This window comes from Branchiostoma belcheri, unplaced genomic scaffold (genome assembly GCF_001625305.1).
Source record: "Branchiostoma belcheri isolate BF01 breed outbred unplaced genomic scaffold, Haploidv18h27 scaffold62, whole genome shotgun sequence".
NCBI lineage: Eukaryota > Metazoa > Chordata > Leptocardii > Amphioxiformes > Branchiostomatidae > Branchiostoma > Branchiostoma belcheri.
In genome coordinates, this window is record NW_017804265.1 from 1,740,180 (window position 1) to 1,762,645 (window position 22,466).

The 22,466-nt window shown below is 37.7% G+C and overlaps 1 protein-coding gene across 1 annotated transcript; it reads left to right on the forward strand.

Annotated features, from left to right (window-relative positions):
* The first annotated feature begins 695 nt into the window (after positions 1–695).
* On the forward strand, positions 696–21,339 carry LOC109483071 (adenylyl cyclase-associated protein 1-like). The gene is given in 20 exon segments (XM_019786035.1): positions 696–827; positions 1,403–1,535; positions 2,195–2,281; positions 3,352–3,481; positions 3,919–3,990; positions 6,734–6,834; positions 8,196–8,273; positions 9,946–9,999; positions 10,610–10,699; positions 11,310–11,339; positions 12,419–12,504; positions 13,363–13,468; positions 15,011–15,084; positions 15,086–15,219; positions 15,982–16,148; positions 17,173–17,226; positions 17,648–17,771; positions 18,652–18,734; positions 19,161–19,304; positions 19,674–21,339. Coding segments are annotated over 19 exon segments (1,770 nt in total). The 5' UTR covers positions 696–827; positions 1,403–1,469; the 3' UTR covers positions 19,764–21,339.
* The last annotated feature ends 1,127 nt before the right edge of the window (positions 21,340–22,466 follow it).

Consider the following 22,466-nt stretch of genomic DNA (forward strand, 5'->3'; position numbering starts at 1 on the left):
TAAATAAACACGTCAAACTTTGGCAATAACATATGAGAAAACATTCCTAACTCATCAGTCATCACTTGTAAGCCCAGCCTCACTGAAAAACAATATTTGGCATTTCCCTTACTGTAAGTCTTAAAATATTTGCAATGTTTTAAACCTACGGGGTTTTGTAGTGGCCTCTCACAAGTCATCATACGGTACCCGTACAAATATTTTGTATGATCTTTCTTCAATTGTTACCACATATTCTACAGTTGAAATACACCACAAACCCTAATATTTTCAAATCTAAATGCTGTGAATCTAAACAGACTTACAGTAAATTTTGCAAGTAAGGCTTTTTTAAATGACAGTTTCCATAATGCATAAAATATATTTTTCACCACAACATAACCTAAACGTACCGTACTACCATTTAGAAATATCCAAATTTAAATGCTGTGAATCTAAACAGACTTACAGTAAATTTTACGTAAGTAAGGCTTTTTTAACGACAGTTTCCATAAGGCATAAAATATATTTTTCTTCACAACCTAACCTAAACCATGTAGAACTATCCAGAAATATTTCAACTTGTACTAGCCTTGGTTTCACCATATAGAACATACTAGACTTATCAGTCACAGACCCAACCCTAGCCTTCATGACATAACTGTGAAAGGGGCTATTTTAAGATCCAGCTGTTCTATATGTTCTATGTTTAGCAGTACAGTCCTTCCTTGTTGCAGTGTATCAATGTGGCGTCCATGCTTGGTCTAGCTGTGTAATCTCCATTTATTCCGTTGAAGTCCTCTCAAAGGTGATATTGTAAAGCTGGTTTTGTACGGAAAACCTTACAGGTTGGCTATACATTTATTCTTGATGTAATTTTGAAGAAATTTTGAGTGCAAACATTGCTAACTAGACTACGTTCATAGAACTGAAATGGGTACTGCTAGACTAGTATTTGGTACAATTGAATGCTAAAATTTCTTCTATGAAACTTCATGTAAGTAATTTCAAAATCCTGAGTTTTAACGATCTTCAAGTCACAGTTTTTAGAATCATCTTGTGTAATAATTATGAAGTATTTGTGTGCAAGTGTTCTGTATTAGTAGCTTGTTTTCTCTCATTGTACTATTATGTGCACAATACTCTAGCATGTCATTGTCTTTCATATATATGGCCAATTTTTACTGCATATAGTAAATGTTGATCAATATCACATCAAAATATTTTGTACACATTTTCTTTCGCATTTCTATTACAAGTATTGGTATATCCTCTGGCAAAATAGTTTCTACTTCCTCATTGTTAGTTAGTTTGCTATCTTTAGTACACTTTCCCTATATTATCTATTCTTTTTCTTTAAATCTGTTATCGTTTAATCTCTGTTCTTTCACTCACTCACTCCTTGTATCTATCATTCCTCTAGTGACTCTTTCATTGTCGACTGCGTGTTTGAATCGAAGTTTGTGATTGGTTAACGTCCGTTGGTTACCATGGAGAACAAAAAGTTGTTACGGATCTCGGAGAGGTTGGAGAGAGTCGCTGTACAGTTAGAGCTGGTGCTGCCTTTTTTTTCCTTTTCCTTTTCTGCAAACTTTCCTTTTAAGCTTGCACAGCTTCTGCATTTCTTATCGAGCAAGATGAAAACAAGAGTTTCTTTGCATGCGAAATTTCTAGTTTTTCTTCCTCAAACTTCTTTTTTTTCACGTTTGTCTTAAAGAAGTAGATACAATTTGCACAAATCACTTTATCTAGCTCAGGGCTCAAGCTAGTGCCTGTTTTTCCGTCAATTGTCGGCATGTTGTGGCTAATTATATGTGACAGAAAATTTTTTGAACCAATCCGTCAACTGTAGGCAAAATCAACAAAAATCTTTGGTAAAAAATATAAAGCTTAAAAGCATCTGAAGGACCACTGACAACCACTCTCAACCCCATGCATGTTTTTTTCTCTCAAAATGCATGAAATTACATTTTTGTAAGGGCTTCTGAATGATGGGAAAAAGTCGGCTAGAGCCCTGATCTACACATAGCTCTCATAAATTGCTTGCTTACTGCTGGTATTTTGTTAAAGCAAAATTTCTTCTTTCTTTAATTCTTTCTATCTTGCACGAATTTGGCTGCTTTATTGCGTAATCCTACATATTCTATCCTGTTCTTCCTTTTACTTTTTTCTCCCGCCATCTCTCCCCTCCCTGCGCTGCGCTGTGATTGGCTAGAGTTTTGACGCCATGTTGGATGAAGGTGACGTTGACCCGAGAGCGTTTGCCGACAGTCTGAAGGGTAGACTGAGGGATAAGATTCCAGTACGTGTCCAGATATTTGCTTTCCCTCTACAGTACATGTACCCCAATATGCCCCGCTTTTTAGTAAATTTTACTTGTAGAGATATGATATACAACGCAAACTGTACATGTGCACACTCATATAGAAAGTACAAAACTGAGTGTTAGAGCTTATATATAACAAGTGTAGCCTATCTAATTAACCTTGTCTACTCCTATATCTGTCTACAAATACTATCTCTTTGTCTATCATTCTATCTATCCATCTCTTTATGTACATGTATTATTGTATGTTGTAACGTTACATGCGAAAGGACAATTAATTTAAGACATATATGGTACCTTCTTGCAGATGCTTAATTATCTTCCAAGCATTTGAAGACCAATGCAGTGCTATGTTATGTTAATTAAGATTTTCATTAGAAAACTACAGAGCAGATTATTTTAAGGTTCTACATGTATTACAATAATACACAATCCCAGAGGGATATTTCAGGTTGTCTTAGTTATGAATTTCCTGATAGGGTCATTTATCATATTCATGATCTCAGAGTTTTTAGAATAAGTACAACTAAATAGAAGCAAAACATCAGCATTGATATGTGTTAATAGGGTATGTTGTATGATACTTGAAAAGACAGTAACTATAATTGAATTTCTAACAATCTCAATATGCAAACTTATCATATTCATAATGTACCACCAGTTTGTGACACAGTTTATCAAAGTTGCGAAACGTTTTGGTTCTGTGATAAAGTCAGACGTTTCATGGAAATTTGATTTAATATTTACCAATCTAATGATGTAACTCCAATAAAAATTTAGTTGATTCATGGGGATGAACACCATCTTTTTAGTATTTAAACTTTAATTTTTTTTCAGTCTTTCTTTTATTTTTCATTCACGTGGATTTGTGAGTATCAGATAGCAAGCACAAATGTGCTTATATGATCCCCACAAACATAAAACATACAAAATACAGATTGAAATAGCAAATACAAATATATAACAAACATTAAATTGAAAGTGGCTTCAGTCTTTACTGTCACCTTTCCAAAGTATTGACCAGTGTGTATTTCATCTGGTTGCAGTTTTACACCATGTCTACGGACCTGACTGGTATTGTGAGGCGGTTGGAGGCGGTTACGTCCCGTCTGGAGGCGGTCGCAGGTGCCGGTGGCGGTGCTGGTACCGAGAGTTCGGTAGGGGACGCTGGCGGATGTAAGTATTTATTTATTTATTTATTTAGGCCACACCAATTTAATTTGTTGGTTCACAGATTCGCCCGCTTCATTTCTTCTGATTTGCAAAAAAAACATGTAATATTATGCCAACACCATTTTGAACTCCTAGCCTGATTTTTTCAGTCTGTAAAATTTCAGATGCTCCTTACTCATCCTACCTATGTAGAGGGGATGCCATTGGTTGGTTTATTACCCTAAATATGGTAATGATGAGATGATGTTGTGTGATTGGTCACTTCTTAACCAATCAGGTCCAAGGTCATACATTATATCCCATTTTCATTCAATTAAAACCTTCTTTTCGGTACTATCTGTTGCCACTTTATTTTTGTTTCTTTATCTCTTTTTCCATCTTTCCTTCCTTCTTTTCTTCCTTCCTTCCTTTTATGCTGTTGTCCTGTGATGATATGAAAGATGGAGTGAATGAGAAGAATACCGGAGGAAAGAAGGATGTTCAAGTCGTATTGACTCCCCAGGTCAAAGAAGGTAACTGAAAACAACTTAAAATCAAGGAGGTTTAAAAAGAGCTCTTTTTAAACTTCCTTGGGTTGATTAAACCAAGATTCATAACTAACTTGTCTCTTATATCTGATATTAATTATTAATTATTCCTTTGGCTATATTATCATTTATAACTCTAACATTATAAATAACAAGAGGTGATAAACTTAATAGTCATTGAGTGAGTTTCCCACAATTCCTTAATCCAGACTACCCCCTTCAATTTTAAGACGGAATAACCGTTTGTATAAATTATTAAATCTAAATGATATTACATGTACAAATGTACACATCAACAATATCAAAAAGAATGTCAGTTAGAAAATTTGAAAGAGTTGTCCCTAATTCTTGTAGTTACCTTTATTTTTTGTAACACTTTTCTGAATTACGTAGTTGAGAGAAAACTTGCTTAAAAACTTAATTTATTAATTTATTAATTAGTTCATCAACATAATAATATACGTAAATCAACATAATGTGTAAGAAAGAGATTCAGAATAATTCTATTAAAGGTTTTTTTTCCTCAGTAGGATTAATATTATAACAGTTACTGTGAAAGAAGGTAGTGTCAGGAAAATAATAGTCACCCCCACTTTTACAATGGAACAGCCCTGTTGACCTCTACTTGACAGCCCTCACTAAGAACAATAGGTACCCTATTATGTCTACTAGATCAAATATCACCACACGAAAAAAAAGGCGCTCCAACTGTAACGGCCTCAAAACCTTTATTTATGAACAAAAAACACAGTTCTTTTCTTTTTCTTCTCTGCTCGACTGGTTATACAAGTTGGTGCTTGTAGCAAGGAGGCCAGATATTTGTGTAGGCCCAATTTCTGGGTGTGTATTGTTATTAGTTACACACCACCACACCCAAAGTGAGTACAGTACGTGAACAGGCATGGCGTGCTTTAGGTGTTTTTCTAGAGGCAAGAAAGCCAAGCAGAAGTACAGTTTTAGCGAAGGAACTTCTGTGAACAGTAACAGTGTTAGTGTCCCTATGCAAAATGGAAGTCCAGAAAGAAGAATAGAACTGGAAAAACAGAATGAGAGAGAGACAAAGAGAGAGGAAAAGGCTTGCATTACAGAGGAAGAGGGTAGGAATTATGTTTGTATTTACATTTGTTTATTATTTGCCTGTTGACAAACAACAACTTTGCTTGTGCTGTTAAATGATAATGAAACAATTTTTAGCTATAATTATTAATTATTCATTCCAGTCATATTTTATTTAACAAAATTGTACCATCTTGATAGACTCAAATCTAGTATGCAGAAATATAATTATAGCTCAAGTTGATGTAGTTTTATTTGGTTACGTGTACAGAGATCTCTAAAATGCAATTATTCTGTCAAATAAAAGATTACATGTTAGAAGAAATTGTCTAAAGATAGGGGGCAAAGGTCATGACCTTTGACCTAACTGGCTACAGGTGTATCTAAGTTGTCTGAACAATTTTGGTATAATTACATTTTAGACATCTTTCGCCTAGTATAATGCCAAGGAGGTTAAATTCGCATTTTAACGTAATGCCTAATACTAGTGATAATGCTATTTGTCTGTATCGCAATTTCTATAAAATAAATAATATGTCATTGTATAAACTAGTATAATAGATGTATATTGTGTAAACAGGGCCACAACCAGGATCTCTTTGAAGAGAAATAAACCATTTTACTTACTACTGATATTGTAATTTGTTAAAGATTTGTCATAGAAATTGACCTGACTACTACTATTAAAGCTTTAAGTCATCCTTGGTTTTAGGGTATCTGTATCTGTATAGCAGGTATAACCGCCTTTCGGCGTAACACACCAGCTTAAAGATTATCATAGAAATTGACCTGACTACTACTATTAAAGTGAGACTGTTGTGCAGTTGATAAGAGATGTCTTAAGTTTTGTTCAAGATTTGTCTTAGAAAGTCAAGGACCTGTCTATTTAATCTTTGCGTTTTCGCTGGTATTAGCTAGGTTTAACTCCTGTCACCATATTATATGATTGTGTTTGAGTAAGAATTAACAGAGCAGACCATATGCGAAGGTAAACATTATGCCAAAAAGCAGTTACTCAAGCAACTGGATATGATTTTGAAAACGTCAGACGTTTCAGCTAGCTAGCTATCCACTAGCTTTCCTTTTCAAAATCATATCCAGTTGCTTGAGAACTGCTTTATGGCGTATCGTATTACCTGGATGTCTAACCTTCATCGATGTAAACATTATGCATTTGCTTTGCAAATGTTACCTTTCTAGTTTGACTGTTTAGGTTTTTAATGAATGAATGAATGAAGACCTTTATTGTACACACATACCCACTGGGTTAAGTACAGGTCACAAAAAAGAATGGAATATAGATAACGTTACATATATACATCGTCAAGTAGCTACAATCAAGTAAATTCGTTTTCTTCTCGTTTCTTAGTAATGGCAAAATGTAAGAACAGATATGTTTCAATACAGAAGGTTTGTCTAAGCTCATTAGAAATATAGATTTATCTGTACAGCATAGATGTATGAAGAAGGGGAACATAGATTGTATCATATTATAAAGATCTGCTCTCTCTTTGTGGTATAGTTTACATTCTGTTACAAAATGTTTCTCATCTTCGATTCTTCCTAGATCACAGTACCGATATATTCGTTGTTCTAGGGGAGTGCGGTTATGTCTACCAGTTTCGATGTGTAATTTGTGTTTAATGAATTTTATCTCTGCCCCCTTCCCCAGCTTTGGCGCCGTTCGTAGAGGCCTACGATGAAATCCTGTCTGGACCATTCGCACAGGTCGTTTCCCTGAGTCAGCAGTTAGGAGGGGATGTCAGCACACAGGTAAGCTGTCAATCAACCAATCAATCAATCAATCAATCAAGTAGTTGGCCAATCAGTCACTTTTGTGTTTAGTCTGGAGACTCTGGTCTATGATGTCATTGGTACTGAGTCAGGTTTTTGTGAACTAAGGAATTTGAAATTTTCATATCTATGAGTAAATGGAAATCTTTATTGACACAACAAAAGTATAGCGACTTTTGTAAGGTCTTCTACAACTACAGCTGGTGTGTTACGCCGAAAGGCGGTTATACCGGCTATACAGATACAGATGCAGATACATGTATACCTAGAAACAAACAAGTAGATACAAAGGAACTTACATACATGTATAAATAGATAAATCAGCATGTTGAGTTTATTACCTTCGCCAAGAAGGTTATGTTTTCAGTAGCGTTTGTCCGTCTGTCTGTCTGTCTGTCTGTCTGTGAACAGCATAACTCAAGAAGCTTAGTATGCATTGTCATGAAACTTGGTAGGTAGGTAGGTCTTGATGAGACCTCGAAATGATTAGATTTTGGGCCCCCCGGCGGCTTCTGTTGGTACTGCAGCAGAACTTCCGGTTTTGATATCTCGTGATCTGTACATGCTAGGGTCACGAATTTTAGTTGGTAGATAGTTCTTGAGGTAGGGAAGAAGTGACATGAGTTTGGGCCCCCTAGCGGCTTGTTCTGGAACTGCAGAAGCATTTGTTGAAAATTTTTCGAAGGATGATAACTAAGGAACCGGTTGACGGATTGTCGTGATTTTTGGTATGTAGGTAGCTGAAGTGATGCTCGACATAATCAGATGACAATTATGCAAATCAGGAGTTAATTTGCATAATTAATGAGGAAATTCTAAAACTCTGCATTGTTCAATAATAGGACTATGAAACACTTGTGACATGTGATTGAGAATTTTAAAAAATCTGAGGATATAGATTATGTAAATGAAGACCTAATTTGCATAATTAATGGGAAATTTTTATAATTTCATAGTTGTAACTGCTGGGAATTTCATACTTCCCACATTTGGAAGTTAAGTGAAAGGCGAACATCAATAAACATAATTTATTCAAATCATGACCTCATTTGCATAATTTATGAGGAAGTGCTATAGTACCCTTTTTGTTAAGATAAGACTGTCATTGGGTGGAGAATATGATCAACTGATATAACCCATGCAAATGAGGATCTTATTTGCAAAATCAATTATTAAAATTGTATAATTCTTCAACCGCAAGGGTTAACATCTTTTGGCGAAGGTATGAGATCGTGGAACTCTTGTTCATTATTTTTTTTACTGGTTTAAAAACATTCTTCTATGTTCTTGTCTACAAGTTCAGGAATTTTTTGTCAATGTTTTCTTCTTTTTTTCTCCAGGTTTCGATGGTGAAGCAGGCGTTCCAGGCACAGAGAGAGTTCATCGTGCACGTGTCCAAGTGTAAGGAGCCTAGCCCGGTGAGTGGGTCAGAGGTCAATGGGTCAGAGGTTAAGGGTTCAAAGGTCAGAGTTGACAGCAAGGCAACACGCATCAGTCACAGCGATTTTGGGGATAAATGTAAAAAAAATCCAAATATAGACTGAATTTGAATTTGGAGGAAAAAACTCCTGCAAAATTTGGCATTTCCTTTTTTACAACAACCCTATGCTGTCAAATAATAAAATATTATGCTTTCTACTAAAAATACATCATTTTGGGAGGAATAAAGGGTGAATTACCTGTTCTATAAGATGGACAGTGAACGACAATCACTCAAACCTTTGCAAATGACCTACGTAAAATCAAGGACCATCTGGCCAATGCGACAACTTTTTGGTGGTTCCTTAGTTTTTTCACGTTGATACAATTATTAAGAATCCTGTCTTTGTGTTGGATCAAAAGTTTTAACTTTAAACAATAGATATAATTAGCAACACAGATAAACTTTCATGATAGATTAAGAATAAAGAACTGTGTCTTTCGCGACCTCTTGTCATTTTATCTGTCCCCTTAGTGGTCTTCTTGGGACTGTAGTCACTTCTAATTTTAGGCATCTTCACTACAGGTTTTCTTAGTCTTAAGTTTCGGTAAGTATGTGTGAGTTCTTGTTGACAGTGTCTTCAAGGGTCTTGTTGACCAAAGTTGTCCACGTCTTGGTCGGTGTGGTTTTCAAGACGCTGAGAAAGAGGAAAGTCTTATGTTTCGGGTTGTGTCAATCCACTTAACATGCCTCAAATACCAGTAAACATGGACTAAAGGAAGTTTTAAACCTTCCTACATAGCTGAAAGGAAATGGCTATATATTAGGGTATTGACAGTAGATAGAAGAGTGTGTGGTCTAGTGGTTAGTAAACCAGCTTCTGAACCTGAAGTTCAGGAGTTCACACCCTAGCTGTTGTCACTCGCTCAAATTTCTTTTTTTTTTTTAACCTTCTCCCTGCTGCCTACCCCCCCATAGCCAACACAAATTTGGTGATAAAAGGCTACTTCAGCAGGAACAAATTTAAATTTTAGGTTACTACGATGAGAATTTAGAATAGTGGCTAAACATCTTTCTTGAAAATTTTTTGCTAGAAAGAAGGCCTTTGTATATGCATGTATCTGTGCAAGATAAGGTAGTGTCTATAACGGAGAGAAAGCTTATCAATTATTTGTTTAAAGTTAAAACTTTTGGTCCAACACAAAAAATTCTCTCACCTAGAGCTTTCAACCAGTCACTCTGGTCTTCCTCAATAGACTGACCCAGTGAAGGTTGTCACGTGGCTTCTTTGAAGTGTGACGTCAACACTCAACACTTATCAATTATTGATAATATACATGCAAGCATACAATGTACAATGTACATGTGTACAATCATGTACATTGTACCTGTGTTATCAAACAGGAGAAAGATGCCCCCTAGCGGATGGATTGTGAAGTACATTTTCAGTGCACTCTAATGAGTAATGATTGTTGTAAAGAAAATGTCATATCTCATTGATTCTCAATTTATTGTTAGCTAACAGAAAAAAATTCTGTAAGTTGTCATAACAACATTCAACCATCAGTATGACAATAGACTGGGATTCGAACTCTGGAACTTGAACCACATGTTGAAGCATTTTCAAGTTTGTCACTGTGTGTAGTGACTGTTGAATTTTTCCCTTACAGGAAATGTTGATGAAGATGCTTCAGCCGACTGCAATCTGCATATCAGCTGTACAGGTCAGTCAATATTGATAGTAAATAAATAAATAAACAATGGTAAATTTCAATAAACAAACACCTGTAACAAGCACAAGTGAAACTGGCCCAAAGGTTAATATTTTTTTTGATGCAGCTTGAGAGTTGAGTTTCTTTTTCTTGATGTAAGTTGTCATGATTTGTGTTATAAATGACTTCAGTCCCATACACACACATAAATGCACACACACACACACACACATACATGTGCGTGCACTCACACAGACACATGCGCACACACACACCAACACAATACCAAAATGCAAACAGACACACACTCTCACACACATACACTAAACTACACTCATACACATTGGCGCACTACTAAAATTTAGTGAAAAAAAACAAACTACACACACACACAAACACACAAACACACACACAGACAAGGTCACACATACACATACGCATACACATACATGCACATACTGTGATACACATAGTATTAATATTGCACATACACATACACACACACACGACACACAGCAAAATCAGTACTTCACTCCCTTAACTTGACATAATAAAACACTACAGTCCCTATATATATACATTGTACTTGTACCTTCACTAAGGTTCATTTTCTCCTTTGCAGAGTTACCGTGAGGGGAATCGAGCCAGTAAAATGTTCAACCACCTGTCAGCGTTCAGCGAGGCCATTCCTGCGCTCGGATGGGTCACCATGGTAAGGACAAACAAACAAACTCAAGTTCAGAGTTCGACCTCCGTTGCCAACACAAGCAATGTTTCAACTGGCTGGATTTTCAAGTAGCTGTTTGGTCTTCTTCAGTAAAACTGATCCACAGTTTATTTAGTACAAAGAATCAGTTTGAAAATTCAATGGTTGGACATTTCTTGTGTTGGATAGAATGTTTAAACTTCGATCCAGCCCGTTCTTGTACATTGTTTCTCTACCTCGTTCTATCTCATTTCTCTCCAGTGTTTCCTTCGTTGTTCTCCTCTTTCTAACTCCTCTCGGACTTCTCAGATTTATCCCATTTCTTGCTTGTTTCTGCATTTCTGCATTGTTTCTTTAATTTCAATGGCTCAGACTTCTCACAGGCAGACTTGTACTTTGGTTATATCATACATGTACATGTATGTATATAACTTAGTGTTGTGAAGGTTAAAGAAAATGATATTAACACAATGCCTGTGAGAGTTCTCTGGTGACTTTGCTTTGCTTATTGACTTTGACCTTGAACCTGTGCCATTGACCTTGACCTTTTGCCCCTGCTTTGTGTTGGATTCCGTCCCCTCCGCCATTTTCTCCTGGTTTGTGTCGATTTCACTAGAGAATCCCCGAGGCCAACGATCCGATGGGGGTGAGTTGGTGTGATGAAAACTAACGATTATTAGGCCACACCAATTTAATTTGTTGGTTCACGGATTCACCCGCTTCATTATTTTCTGATTTAAAAAAAAACATTTCAGCCTACGAATCAACTCCCAAATCTCATATTTTGGCCCCAATAGTTAAGTTAAAAGAGGTCCCTTTTCTTCAGAGTTGTACAGTTTTTCCATCTACATGTATCAATGCAGTGGTTTTATTAAAGGTTTGGAATTTAATGTTTGAATTACAAACTAGCCTGGTACATGTACAAATGTATGTTGACTTCAAGGCTCCTATCATGCCATTTTAGGCCATCATACATGTAGGATGCCTTGGTTTGGTCTGGTAAAATTTTTTTTTTTTTCACCCTGTCGCTTCATATATATTTCTTCTGAAAAAATCTTAGAACCAATAAATCAAATTGGTGTGGCCTTAGATGATGTCTCTTCCCACCACATGATTACATGCTGACAATTCCTCTGTCAGCTATGGACACTTTATTGAGGCTGCACCACAGTCAGGGCTTGAAATACTTTTTTTCGGCATATTTGCACTGATACAGAATGATACAGTATTTCCAGCCCTGTGCTTGGTGTGGTGAGAGTCTAGTTACTGCAGGCACTGTGGCCTTGTTGTGTTCTTTTTAAAGCATGTTAATTTTGCTCTGTTACTGTTGCAATGACTTTGCCTTGCATCTAACAGTTACAGATTGTCTGACATGTCCACACACCATTGCACGGTGCCTTGTTCATTTGCCAGATACATTTAGAAAGAAAATGTTTAGTAATACACACTTGGTCGATTGCCACTGGTTAATTTGTTTTCAAAATTTGTTGCTTCAAAAGTCAAGAATTTCAAATAATCACACTTGTTTCTTAACAACTTAAAGATGTACATTTTGTACATGTGTGAACAATGTTTTTGCAATATCTTAACAATATACAATATTCTAACCCTCTTGATTCATCTGCCCTTGCAAAATATAATTATGAGATTAACAGTTGATATAATTGGTGTATAACTGAAAGGATGTATCGTGTAGAGCGTAATTTGAATACATTCCCTCGTCAGAATCCGAAACCGGCGCCGTACGTGAAGGAAATGAAGGATGCTGGGATGTTCTACACCAACAGGGTCCTCAAGGACTTCAATAAAACGTAAGTATTTTATTTTTTTTACAATTTATTTGCACAAATAAAATAATAAAAAAAAAACAAAGAAATAAAAACAGTGTGCGGGAGGAGGAAAGAAGCCTGTAAGTACTGAGACTATTCTGTACAGCCGTGTTGCAATCAAATGTTTGTTTGTTTGTTTGTTTGTTTGTTTGTTAAGGATCTCCATTAGTGTGATTTTCACACTACTCTTCCTGCAGTCTGTAGTGAATAATCAGATTAAAGTATTTGGACCATCACACACTGGGGCATGCCCCTACTCTTTTTTCTAAAGGTGTGGTGGGTTCTTTAAATGCATAGGGTGTGGCTGTCCCCAAACACGGGACCTCCATTTAACGTTCTGTCCGAGAGGACATCTCTAACCAAAGCTAGGTACTCATTTTCACCTTAGTGAAGTGAGGAAAGTGCCTTTCCCAAGGGCACAAGATCAGTGACAAGGTAGGATTCGAACCCGGAACCTCTTAGTTCAAGGCCAAACACAGTACTGCTACTACTACTAGTACTCCACACGACCCCACATCTGTTAACGATAGTTTTAGGACAAAACACTTACGTCCTATGAAGCAAGTTTAAACTGCAATTTCCAACACAACAAATTGGACTCACCCAAATTTTCGACTGTACAACTCAAGGAGCTTTGTCAAGGAATGAGCAATCCACCGCTTCTGTGACGTCACGCAGATAACACACGTGACTCCGTGAGCAGTGGATCATAGGTTGCAGAAAGTCTGTGGCGCCCCCTGTCTCTGTTGAGGGATGGTTGTAAAGCTCTGATGTAGTTGGCCTCTTTAATCCTACTTCCATCCTAGGTTGCTAACCCTGGTACTTGACCTGCCTTTCCAGGGACAACCGGCATGTGGACTGGGCCAACAACTGGATCAAGACGTTGGTGCAGCTTCACGACTACGTCAAGGAACACCACACCACCGGACTGTCCTGGAACAAGGCTGTAAGAACCATCAAATAACACCCACCTCCATCTCTGATATATAACATTAAGGCCACACCAATTTAATTCGTTGGTTCTCAGATTTTTTCAGCAAAAATATGAAGCAACAGGGCAAAAAATAAAAAAAATAAAAACAGGCCTAGCCATCCTATTACAGCTCCAAATGATGCGGTAGGAGCCATGAAGTCAACATAAAAGGCTTGGTTAAGATTTGAACAATAAATTTTTAATTTTTAATTAAACTACTGCATTGACAGAATCTGATGTAAAAACTGTAAAAACTAGTTTCTTCAACTGTTGGGGGCAAAATATGAGCATTTTTTAGTTGATTCAGAATCTTTTTTTTTTTTTTGCAAATCAGAAAAAATGAAGAAGCAAATTCGAGAACCAACAAATGAAATTGGTGCGGCCTAACACCTGTTTCATTAATTGTGTATTTTTACAAGTTATGTGTGTGGATATCCTTTAAACTACATTGTACATGAAGAGGTATGGTCTTGAGTTTTATAGCAACTGTTGAAATCATTATGTTTACTGTTTTTGCTCTGTTTCCTCTTCTTCTTCTCCAAACCAAATGACCCAATGACCCAAACCCGATGTCTGTCACCATGGTAACTAATGTTGGGTTACATCATGCTGCAATTTAATAGCAGGAGGGATTTAGACTCCTGTAAATGGCTGATTGTGTTTGAGTAAGAATTAATAGAACAGGCCATATGCAAAGGCTAACATTATCATATGATTATGCATTTGCTGTGCAAATGTTACCTTTCTAGTTGATTTTGTATTTGTAGCAGTTTGGGGCTTGTTTAAACTATGGTCTTGAGTGTTATACATGACTGTAGTATAACTGTTGTAATCACTAAGTTACTATCTAAGACCATTCAGTTGTGTCACAGTACTTGAGTGCCACATAGTATAAGATGCAACTGCAGGTTTATTTTGGCTATAAGATGTTTCATTTACAAAATCTTAACGTCAAATCTTCATTCCTTTGCAAACCTACTAGTATTGCACTGGAGAAGTGTGAAGAGCTTGGCTTATGAAAGCATGTATGTGTATATACATATGTGTATATACATTGTTTGTCTTGTGTCTAATTCTTATAATATGTACATGTATTTCAATTACAAGTTTATAAGTGCTGTTTAATATTATGTACATGCAGGGCTTGAAATTCATTTTTGGAAATAGGTGCACCCAACCCAAAAAATTGGGTGCACAAAAATTTTTGGGTGCACCATATAAAATAAAATAAGTAGAATGTGAACAAAAACTGTAAAGAAAAGTACTACAACAACGATTTTATTATTTTCCTGATACTTCGATGTTAAGAATATACTGTATACTACTATCTGTTATAAATTCAACATGTTACATACATAAACCTACAAAAATGCACCCACAGAAAAAAATGGGTGCAAAGCTCCAAATTTGGGTGCACTAAGGTGCACATGCACCCAGTATTTTGAGCCCTGACATGTATACAGTACTATGGTACTCTGACAGTGTTTGTTCTGTTTTTTTTTCCAGGGGGTTCAGGCAACAGAACCAGCCCCTGCTAAAGCTCCGGCTCCCGCTGCCCCCGCCAAAGGTGGGGCACCCCCCTCCCCCTCCCCCCTGGGCCCCCCCTCCTCCCCCACCCCCTCCCCCTGCAGACCTCACCTCTGGTTCGGGGGGTGGGGACGACATGGCCGCTGCCAAATCAGCACTGTTTGCCGACCTCAACAAGGGAACAGACATCACTAAAGGTACGTGGGCTGTCATTGGACAGGACTTTCTTCATTAAAGGTATGGGGGCTGTCATTGGACAGGACTTTCTTACTTCACTTATGGTACGGGTGCTGTCATTGGACAGGACTTTCTCACTTCACTAAAAGTACATGGGCTGTCATTGGACAGGACTTTCTTACTTCACTTAAGGTACGGGGGCTGTCATTGGACAGGATTTTCTTACTTCACTAAAGGTACGGGGGCTGTCATTGAACAGGACTTTCTTATTTCACTAAAGGTACAGGGGCTGTCATTGGACAGGACTTTCTTACTTCACTAAAGGTACAGGGGCTGTCATTGGACAGGACTTTCTTACTTCACTAAAGGTACGGGGGCTGTAATTGGACAGGACTTTCTTACTTCACTAAAGGTACGGGGGCTGTCATTGGACAGGACTTTCTTACTTCAATAAAGGTATGGGGGCTGTCATTGGACAGGATTTTCTTCACTAAAGGTACAGGGGCTGTCATTGGACAGGACTTTCTTACTTCACTTAGAGTACAGGGGCTGTCATTGGACCAGACTTTCTTACTTCACTAAATCAGACCTATCCTAGCTTGTCTTCGACGAACGTTCTTTTGTTAGTTTCGTTACATGACATTTCAACTGGAAAGTTTTTAAGACAAGGTGTTAATCATGTATATCTTTCTAGAAACATGATGAAGGTTTGTGTCAATCTTCTTTTCTACCAGCAAGGATGAGTTAATGAGTTTTTTTTTTCTTGTTCCATTCCTTTAAAGGTCTGAAGAAGGTGACATCAGACATGCAGACCCACAAGAACCCAACCCTGCGGCAGACGGGTCCTGTCACCTACAAACCCGGCTCCGGCCCCAAACCTTACTCCAAACCCACCACAACAACCACCGGGCCACCCAAGATGGCGCTGGAAGGGAAGAAATGGAGTGTGGTACGGAAGAACTCATGATATAACATTGTCTTGTTGCATGTTACTAAATACTACATCAGGGTTTGAAAGACCGGTCCTTTTTTTTTCTCACGTTGCCCAGTAGGCAAATTAAGCCAAAAGCTTTCAAACTTGGTCCAACACAAGGAAGAAACTCACCATAAATTTTCGGCTGAACCCGTCAACCTTCGTCAGATGTGTGATGCAATCGCTGATCACTTTCCGGAAGCCAAAGTTCAAATTTATGGTGAGTTTCTTCCTTGTGTTGGAACAAGTTTGAAAGCTTTTGGCTTAGTTTGTTGGAACAAGTTTGAACTCTTTATAACTATGGATTCGGCAAACACAAATGAGCTTTCATTCGAAGCCAAAAGCTTGGTTGCCCATCAATATTTCAGGTTGCTGTCAACATGTGCACCTTTTGAAGGCAAGTTGTCAGCCTAGCCAAGATATCGCTCTGAGGGGGAACACAGTTTATTTTAAAAGCTGTAACTTCGAACCGCATTGGGCAACCTGGCAGCTCCAATAAGTCACACACAGATAGCATGACTTGATAGAGGGTATTTGGAACCCTGCTACATGATGTTGTAACACATAGGTGTTGATTTGTATAGAATATAGCATGTATGATTGAACAAGCCACCTAACTTGTGCAGTGTGATGCATTGTGGACTGATTAAACTGACAAGTTTAACTTCTAATTCTAATCCCTGCCCTTCCCCTATTCCCTCTCAATCTGCCAAATCTTTCATTTATTCCTGTCTTCCCTGTCTTTATCCTTTTTTATCCCTTCTGCTTTCTTTCTTTCTATCCATCCTACGTGTTTTCAATGGCCTTACTTCCATTCCTTTTTTCTTTTCAAAAGCATCCCTCTCCATCCCATTCTCTCAATCTGTCCATCCTCGTGCCCTTGTTTAACACAGTGACCAAAGTTTCCCCTCCCCCTCCTGACCATATGTATAATGATATAGAGGTGTGTGTGCATGTTGACTGTCTAACTGCATCCAGTGTTTGTTACTCCAAACCTCAGCCTGCAAAGGAGAACCCTCCTGTGCTTGAACTGAATGGCAAGAAATGGAATGTGGTATGTACTGCTGAACAGTCGGTTTTACGTAACACTAACTGCAAAGTTGAAGTACTGTAGTACTTGTCATATGAAATATGGTGTCTACAAGTCGCAAATTTTTAGCAGGGGATGAAAATGTCTCGTGACAAAAAAGTTTCATGGCCTAGATCTACACAAGTACATGTACTGATGCAATGTCCTTTTGCAATCCCCTTTTTGGTGTAAGAGAAAAAACAGACAGCTGTAAAGGAGGTCATGTAATGAAAAAATAAACAGAACGACCAGGTGTAGAAGGTATTTTATACTCCCTGACCTACTGGCCATGGGGACACACACACACACACACACACACACAGACATACCAAAAACGATACCAGTCCTCTGTTTTTCACAGAGGTAATTTATAATATTACTGACATTGTTGATGCTTTGTGTTCAGGAGTACCAGAAGGACAGGAAGGACCTGGTTATCTCCCAGGCAGAGATGAAGCACACTGTGTACGTGTACAAGTGTGAGAACATCACGCTGCAGATCAAGGGCAAGATCAACTCTATCACATTAGGTACATACATGTACATGTGTACAAGTGCACTCAGTATATGTAGTATAAATTACATGTATCTTAACATGACATTGACAGTTCATTTGTGTTCAACTTGGTAGAAATCATGATAGTAAAATGTTGAACTTTATTCCAACGCAAGGGTAACACAGATCAAATTTTCAACAATCACTTGCCTTCATCAGGATATTAAGTTATGACCAATCACTTCCGAACGTAAACTTGCAAGAGTTATGGTTACAGACACAGGACCGTATTCGCACGAAAATTTTTTCGGATACGTGACGTCAGCTATTGATCAAACGTGTGATTATGTTATCTTTCTTATGGATGTCAAGTTACTAAATTGCTACAATGCATAAGGAAACACACTTATACATAAGGCTTTGATTTTGAATCTTACTTTGAAAACCCTGAAAATAAATCCACTGCAACTCTATTATGATTTACAGAACTTGCCTTAGGCCACACCAATTTAATTTGTTGGTTCTCAGATTTTTTCAGAAAAAATATGAAGCGACAGGGCGAAAAAAATAAAAATAAAAACAGGTCTAGGCATCCTATTATAGCCCCAAATGCTACAATATGAGCCATGAAGTCAACAAAAAAGGCTGGGTTAAAATTCAAAGTATAAATTTTGAACTTTTAATCAAACCACTGCATTGATAGATGGAAAAAACTGTAACAACTAGGAAGAAAAGGAATTTCCTCAACTGTTGGGGGCAAAATATGAGCATTTTTGAGTTGAATCAGAACCAGAATCTTTTTTTTTTTTTTTGCAAATCAGAAAAAAATGAAGAGGCGAATCCGAGAACCAACAAATTAAATTGGTGTGGCCTTACTATAACACCTTGTTGTGTTTCCCCATGTTGTGATACAGATAGCTGTAAGAAGGTGGCTCTTGTGTTTGATGATGTCATCGCTTCAGTGGACTTCATCAACTGCCAGCGTATACAGGCACAGGTAGGTCAGAGGTCAAGGTCAAATACAAGTACATGTACACTTCTAGTCTTCAACTCAAACAGCTCGAAAGTTGAAAATAAAACCTTTTTTATGTTAACCTCTGCAGAAGGAAGTCATATGGTTTTTGCTTTGTTTCTTCTTTTCCTTCAAACACATGAAATAAAGTCAATGACCTGGACCAGCCGTCTGTCACCATGGTAACAGGTGCTGTAGCAGACACCCTGTTGTGTTGGATTACATTATGTAGCAATGGCAGGACACAGTTGGAGGGGCTGATCACTCTAGATATGTATGATTGCGTTTGAGTGAGAATAAACAGAGCAGTAGTTTGTTAGCCTACAATGTAAACCATGTGAGGGTGAACTTTGGAAATATTACCTTTCTAGATTCACCTGTTTTCTCACCTTTCCATTGTAATCTGCACAGGTGATTGGTAAGACGCCGATCTTTAACGTTGACAAGACAGACGGGTGTCAGATCTACCTGAGTAAGAACTCACTGGACACGGAGGTCGTCGGCGCAAAGTACTCGGAACTCAACATCCTGGTTCCTGACGACAGCGGGGAATTCGTGAGTTTGATATATCATTTTTTCATCATGTTCAAAGGAAACTATACATTGTATACTTTGTAGCGTCTGTGTGGTGTAGTGGTAGAGCATCCGACTGTCAAGCAAGGGGACCCAGGTTCAATCCCCAGGGATGGACCCAGATGGTGTGCCCTTGGGAAAGGCAATGTAAAGTGCCACCCCTCAGTTAAAGATATCTTTGGCCCTACTAGGGTTTGGGTTGCCGTTAGGAAGGCCATCCAGCCGTAAAAAATCTTGCTTCAAAAAAGACTTCCGCTTGATGCAATCACCAAAGCATGGATCTCTATTCATATTACAATGTCTCGTTTCAATATATTTTTATATGTATTGTGTGATTTTTTTCTATTCCAGACTGAATTCGCCATTGCTGAACAGTTCAAGACAGTCTGGGACCCCAAAACGAAGAAGATGAACACCGTTCCAACCGAGGTCGTAGGTTAAACAAACTCCATAACCCCCAAACACACCCTCAAATATACAGCTTAACTAGATACAGGCATCTTTTGTATGGGTATATTTGCATATACAAACTTATTTCTTAGGATAAATCTTTAATTCTCTACCATACAAAGTGGCGGTAAATTTTACAATTAAAAGAACACGTTACTCAGAAAACTTTCACTAAGTGCATTTATGTTAATTAGTTTTAATCTAGTCAAAAAATTGTACAACCTTTAAAGAGTGGACAAAAGATGAGGAAAAGTTTGGTTTTTCAGAGATGGAATACTGGAATGATATGCAAATTTAAGGCTCTTGTTTTCACAAATGTATGTATTGGATACCTGAATATGCAACAGTTACTGAAGATTGTCTCAGAATGGTACATTTCCACAAATTAAACTACTTTGTCACCTTAAAGCAATGTCTGTTTGCAGTTGATTTTTATGATCAATAATATATTATTTTTTATACTTTTGAGCAGTGTTCTAGCCAGCCTAAAATTTTTTCTGTCATCTTAATGTTTGATGTAACATCATACTGAAGGCACGGCAATCCTAGGGGGGTCTGTGTGCATGCTTCCTTGGGAAATTTTGAAATCTTGACCCTCTGAAACACTATTTCCTGTATTTTGACATTTGACGGGCAGATTTTGCTGGTAGACATCCCTTTACACCGATTTTTCCCTGTCAAAGACTGGGCAAAATTTTTGTCCATCATATTGCAGAGAATTCTGTTAAATGATGAAAAAACAGACAATGGCTAGAACACTGCTAATACACACTGTACATGTACAATGAACATTGTATTATGTAACATCATTACTTGCAAATGTTTGGACAAATGAAACCAAACTCACCTGGGCAAATTATTCTCCGGGTTTGGCTAAATTTGACTTTTTTTTCAGCCAGCATTTTTAGTCTGGTGGAGACTAAGAAAAAAAAAGTCAGGGTAATGACAAAAGCTGCTGGGGAAATTTGAAGGAAACTGCAATGAAACAAAGTCGGTTCTTTTCCTATGAAACTTGAACTTTTGAGACAAGTCAAGTGCAACACATGGACAACTCATTGTGTGGGTGAGTTACATGTAACTCTTCAACTAACCAGTGAAAACCTGTGTACCTTCTGTGCTGTATATATATATATATATGGCACATGGAGAGCAGTTAAGGTTGACAAGTTATCAATTAAACTGATGGTTACTCCCTGGTGTAGTATAGGGTATCAATTATAGCAAGATCTAGATGCAATACATGCCACTTTGAATTCTGATGCTGCCATACATGTCTACTTTCCAAATTTACCAGATGCATGTCACTTTGTACGTAACATATTATATACTACAGGTATTCAGTGATTTTTTTCCATTATCATATATGGTTAAAGCAGGTTAAAGTGAGTTCTGTATATGGCTCATGTAATTCAATGAGTTACCCCCAGTATGTGTTGGTTGAGAGGCTTGCATAGATGCTTGTTGAAATCCCACTTTTGACACCAGTTTAGTCTAGGGATTTTTTGCAACACCTTTAACTGCTGAGCAGTGGAATTTTTGTATACTCCGTACATAAACAGAAGTAAAATGAGTTGTAGACAAATGTTTTGTCTCATCGTGCATGATCAGTTCTGAATTGATGACATTTTAGAACTGTTACAAGAATTTGGCGGTCTTAGACCTCCGTGATATATTTATATCTTATGTGATGGTGACTGTGTCCTCTTCTCGTTCACAATGGTGTCTACAAGTCTTTATTTATCGTACAAGGGAAACAACACCAGCTGTCAAGGAGGTCATGTAATGAAAAACACCTGTAAGAACAGCGAGCTATACCGGATACAGACATGATTAATGACTTTCTGAACCAAACCATATCCATAACATGCACACACACACTCACAGACACACACACACATATCAAAAACAATACCACTTTTTTTTTTTTCACGGAGGTACATGTACATGTCATATAAAAACTGATCATACTAGCATTAGGTTTTGGTGTTTAAAAATGTTACAAGCACTAACAACAGGCGACACTATAATTCCGGACAGACACTCTAATTCCGGACTACCTCCTGGACAATTGACATTCCACATGGTGATGTAGAAGATGACAACAACTATGTAGATAACAGTGATAGTTCCCTAGGGATCATGTTATTTCTGCAGATTTCTGCAGAAATCTGCAGAATTCTGCGCAGAATTCTGCACCCCGCGCAGATTTCTGCACAGAAATCTGCGCTGGGCGCAGAAATCTGCGCAGAATTCTGCGCAGAAATCTGCTTTTTTAAAGATTTTGTACAATACTGTCCTACAAAATGTATCATTATGGTGATAGGTGGTAGATTTACTCCCCTACAAATGCTACTATCAGGTTACGTGTATTTTGGGCATAACTTGTCGGAAATGCATTGGCTTTTGTCCTGGGGATAGCTTTGCACTGTATGCTGTTCTTTTCCTTTCATTTCTTGAAAAAAATTGTGATCTTCAAAATTATTTATGAAGTAAAACAATTCTCCAAAAAGTAATGATGGGCTACACATTACAGACTAGGACATACAATGTAACAGACAGCTTGTTTGAGCTCGTTTGAGCAACATTGTGTATACAGGCAAGCATAAGACCAGATCCTGTAACCAGTTAGCCTAAGTGTCAGCCTTTTTAGCTTTCGTCTACTCCCCATTATATGCTACCCATAGAGTGTGGGGA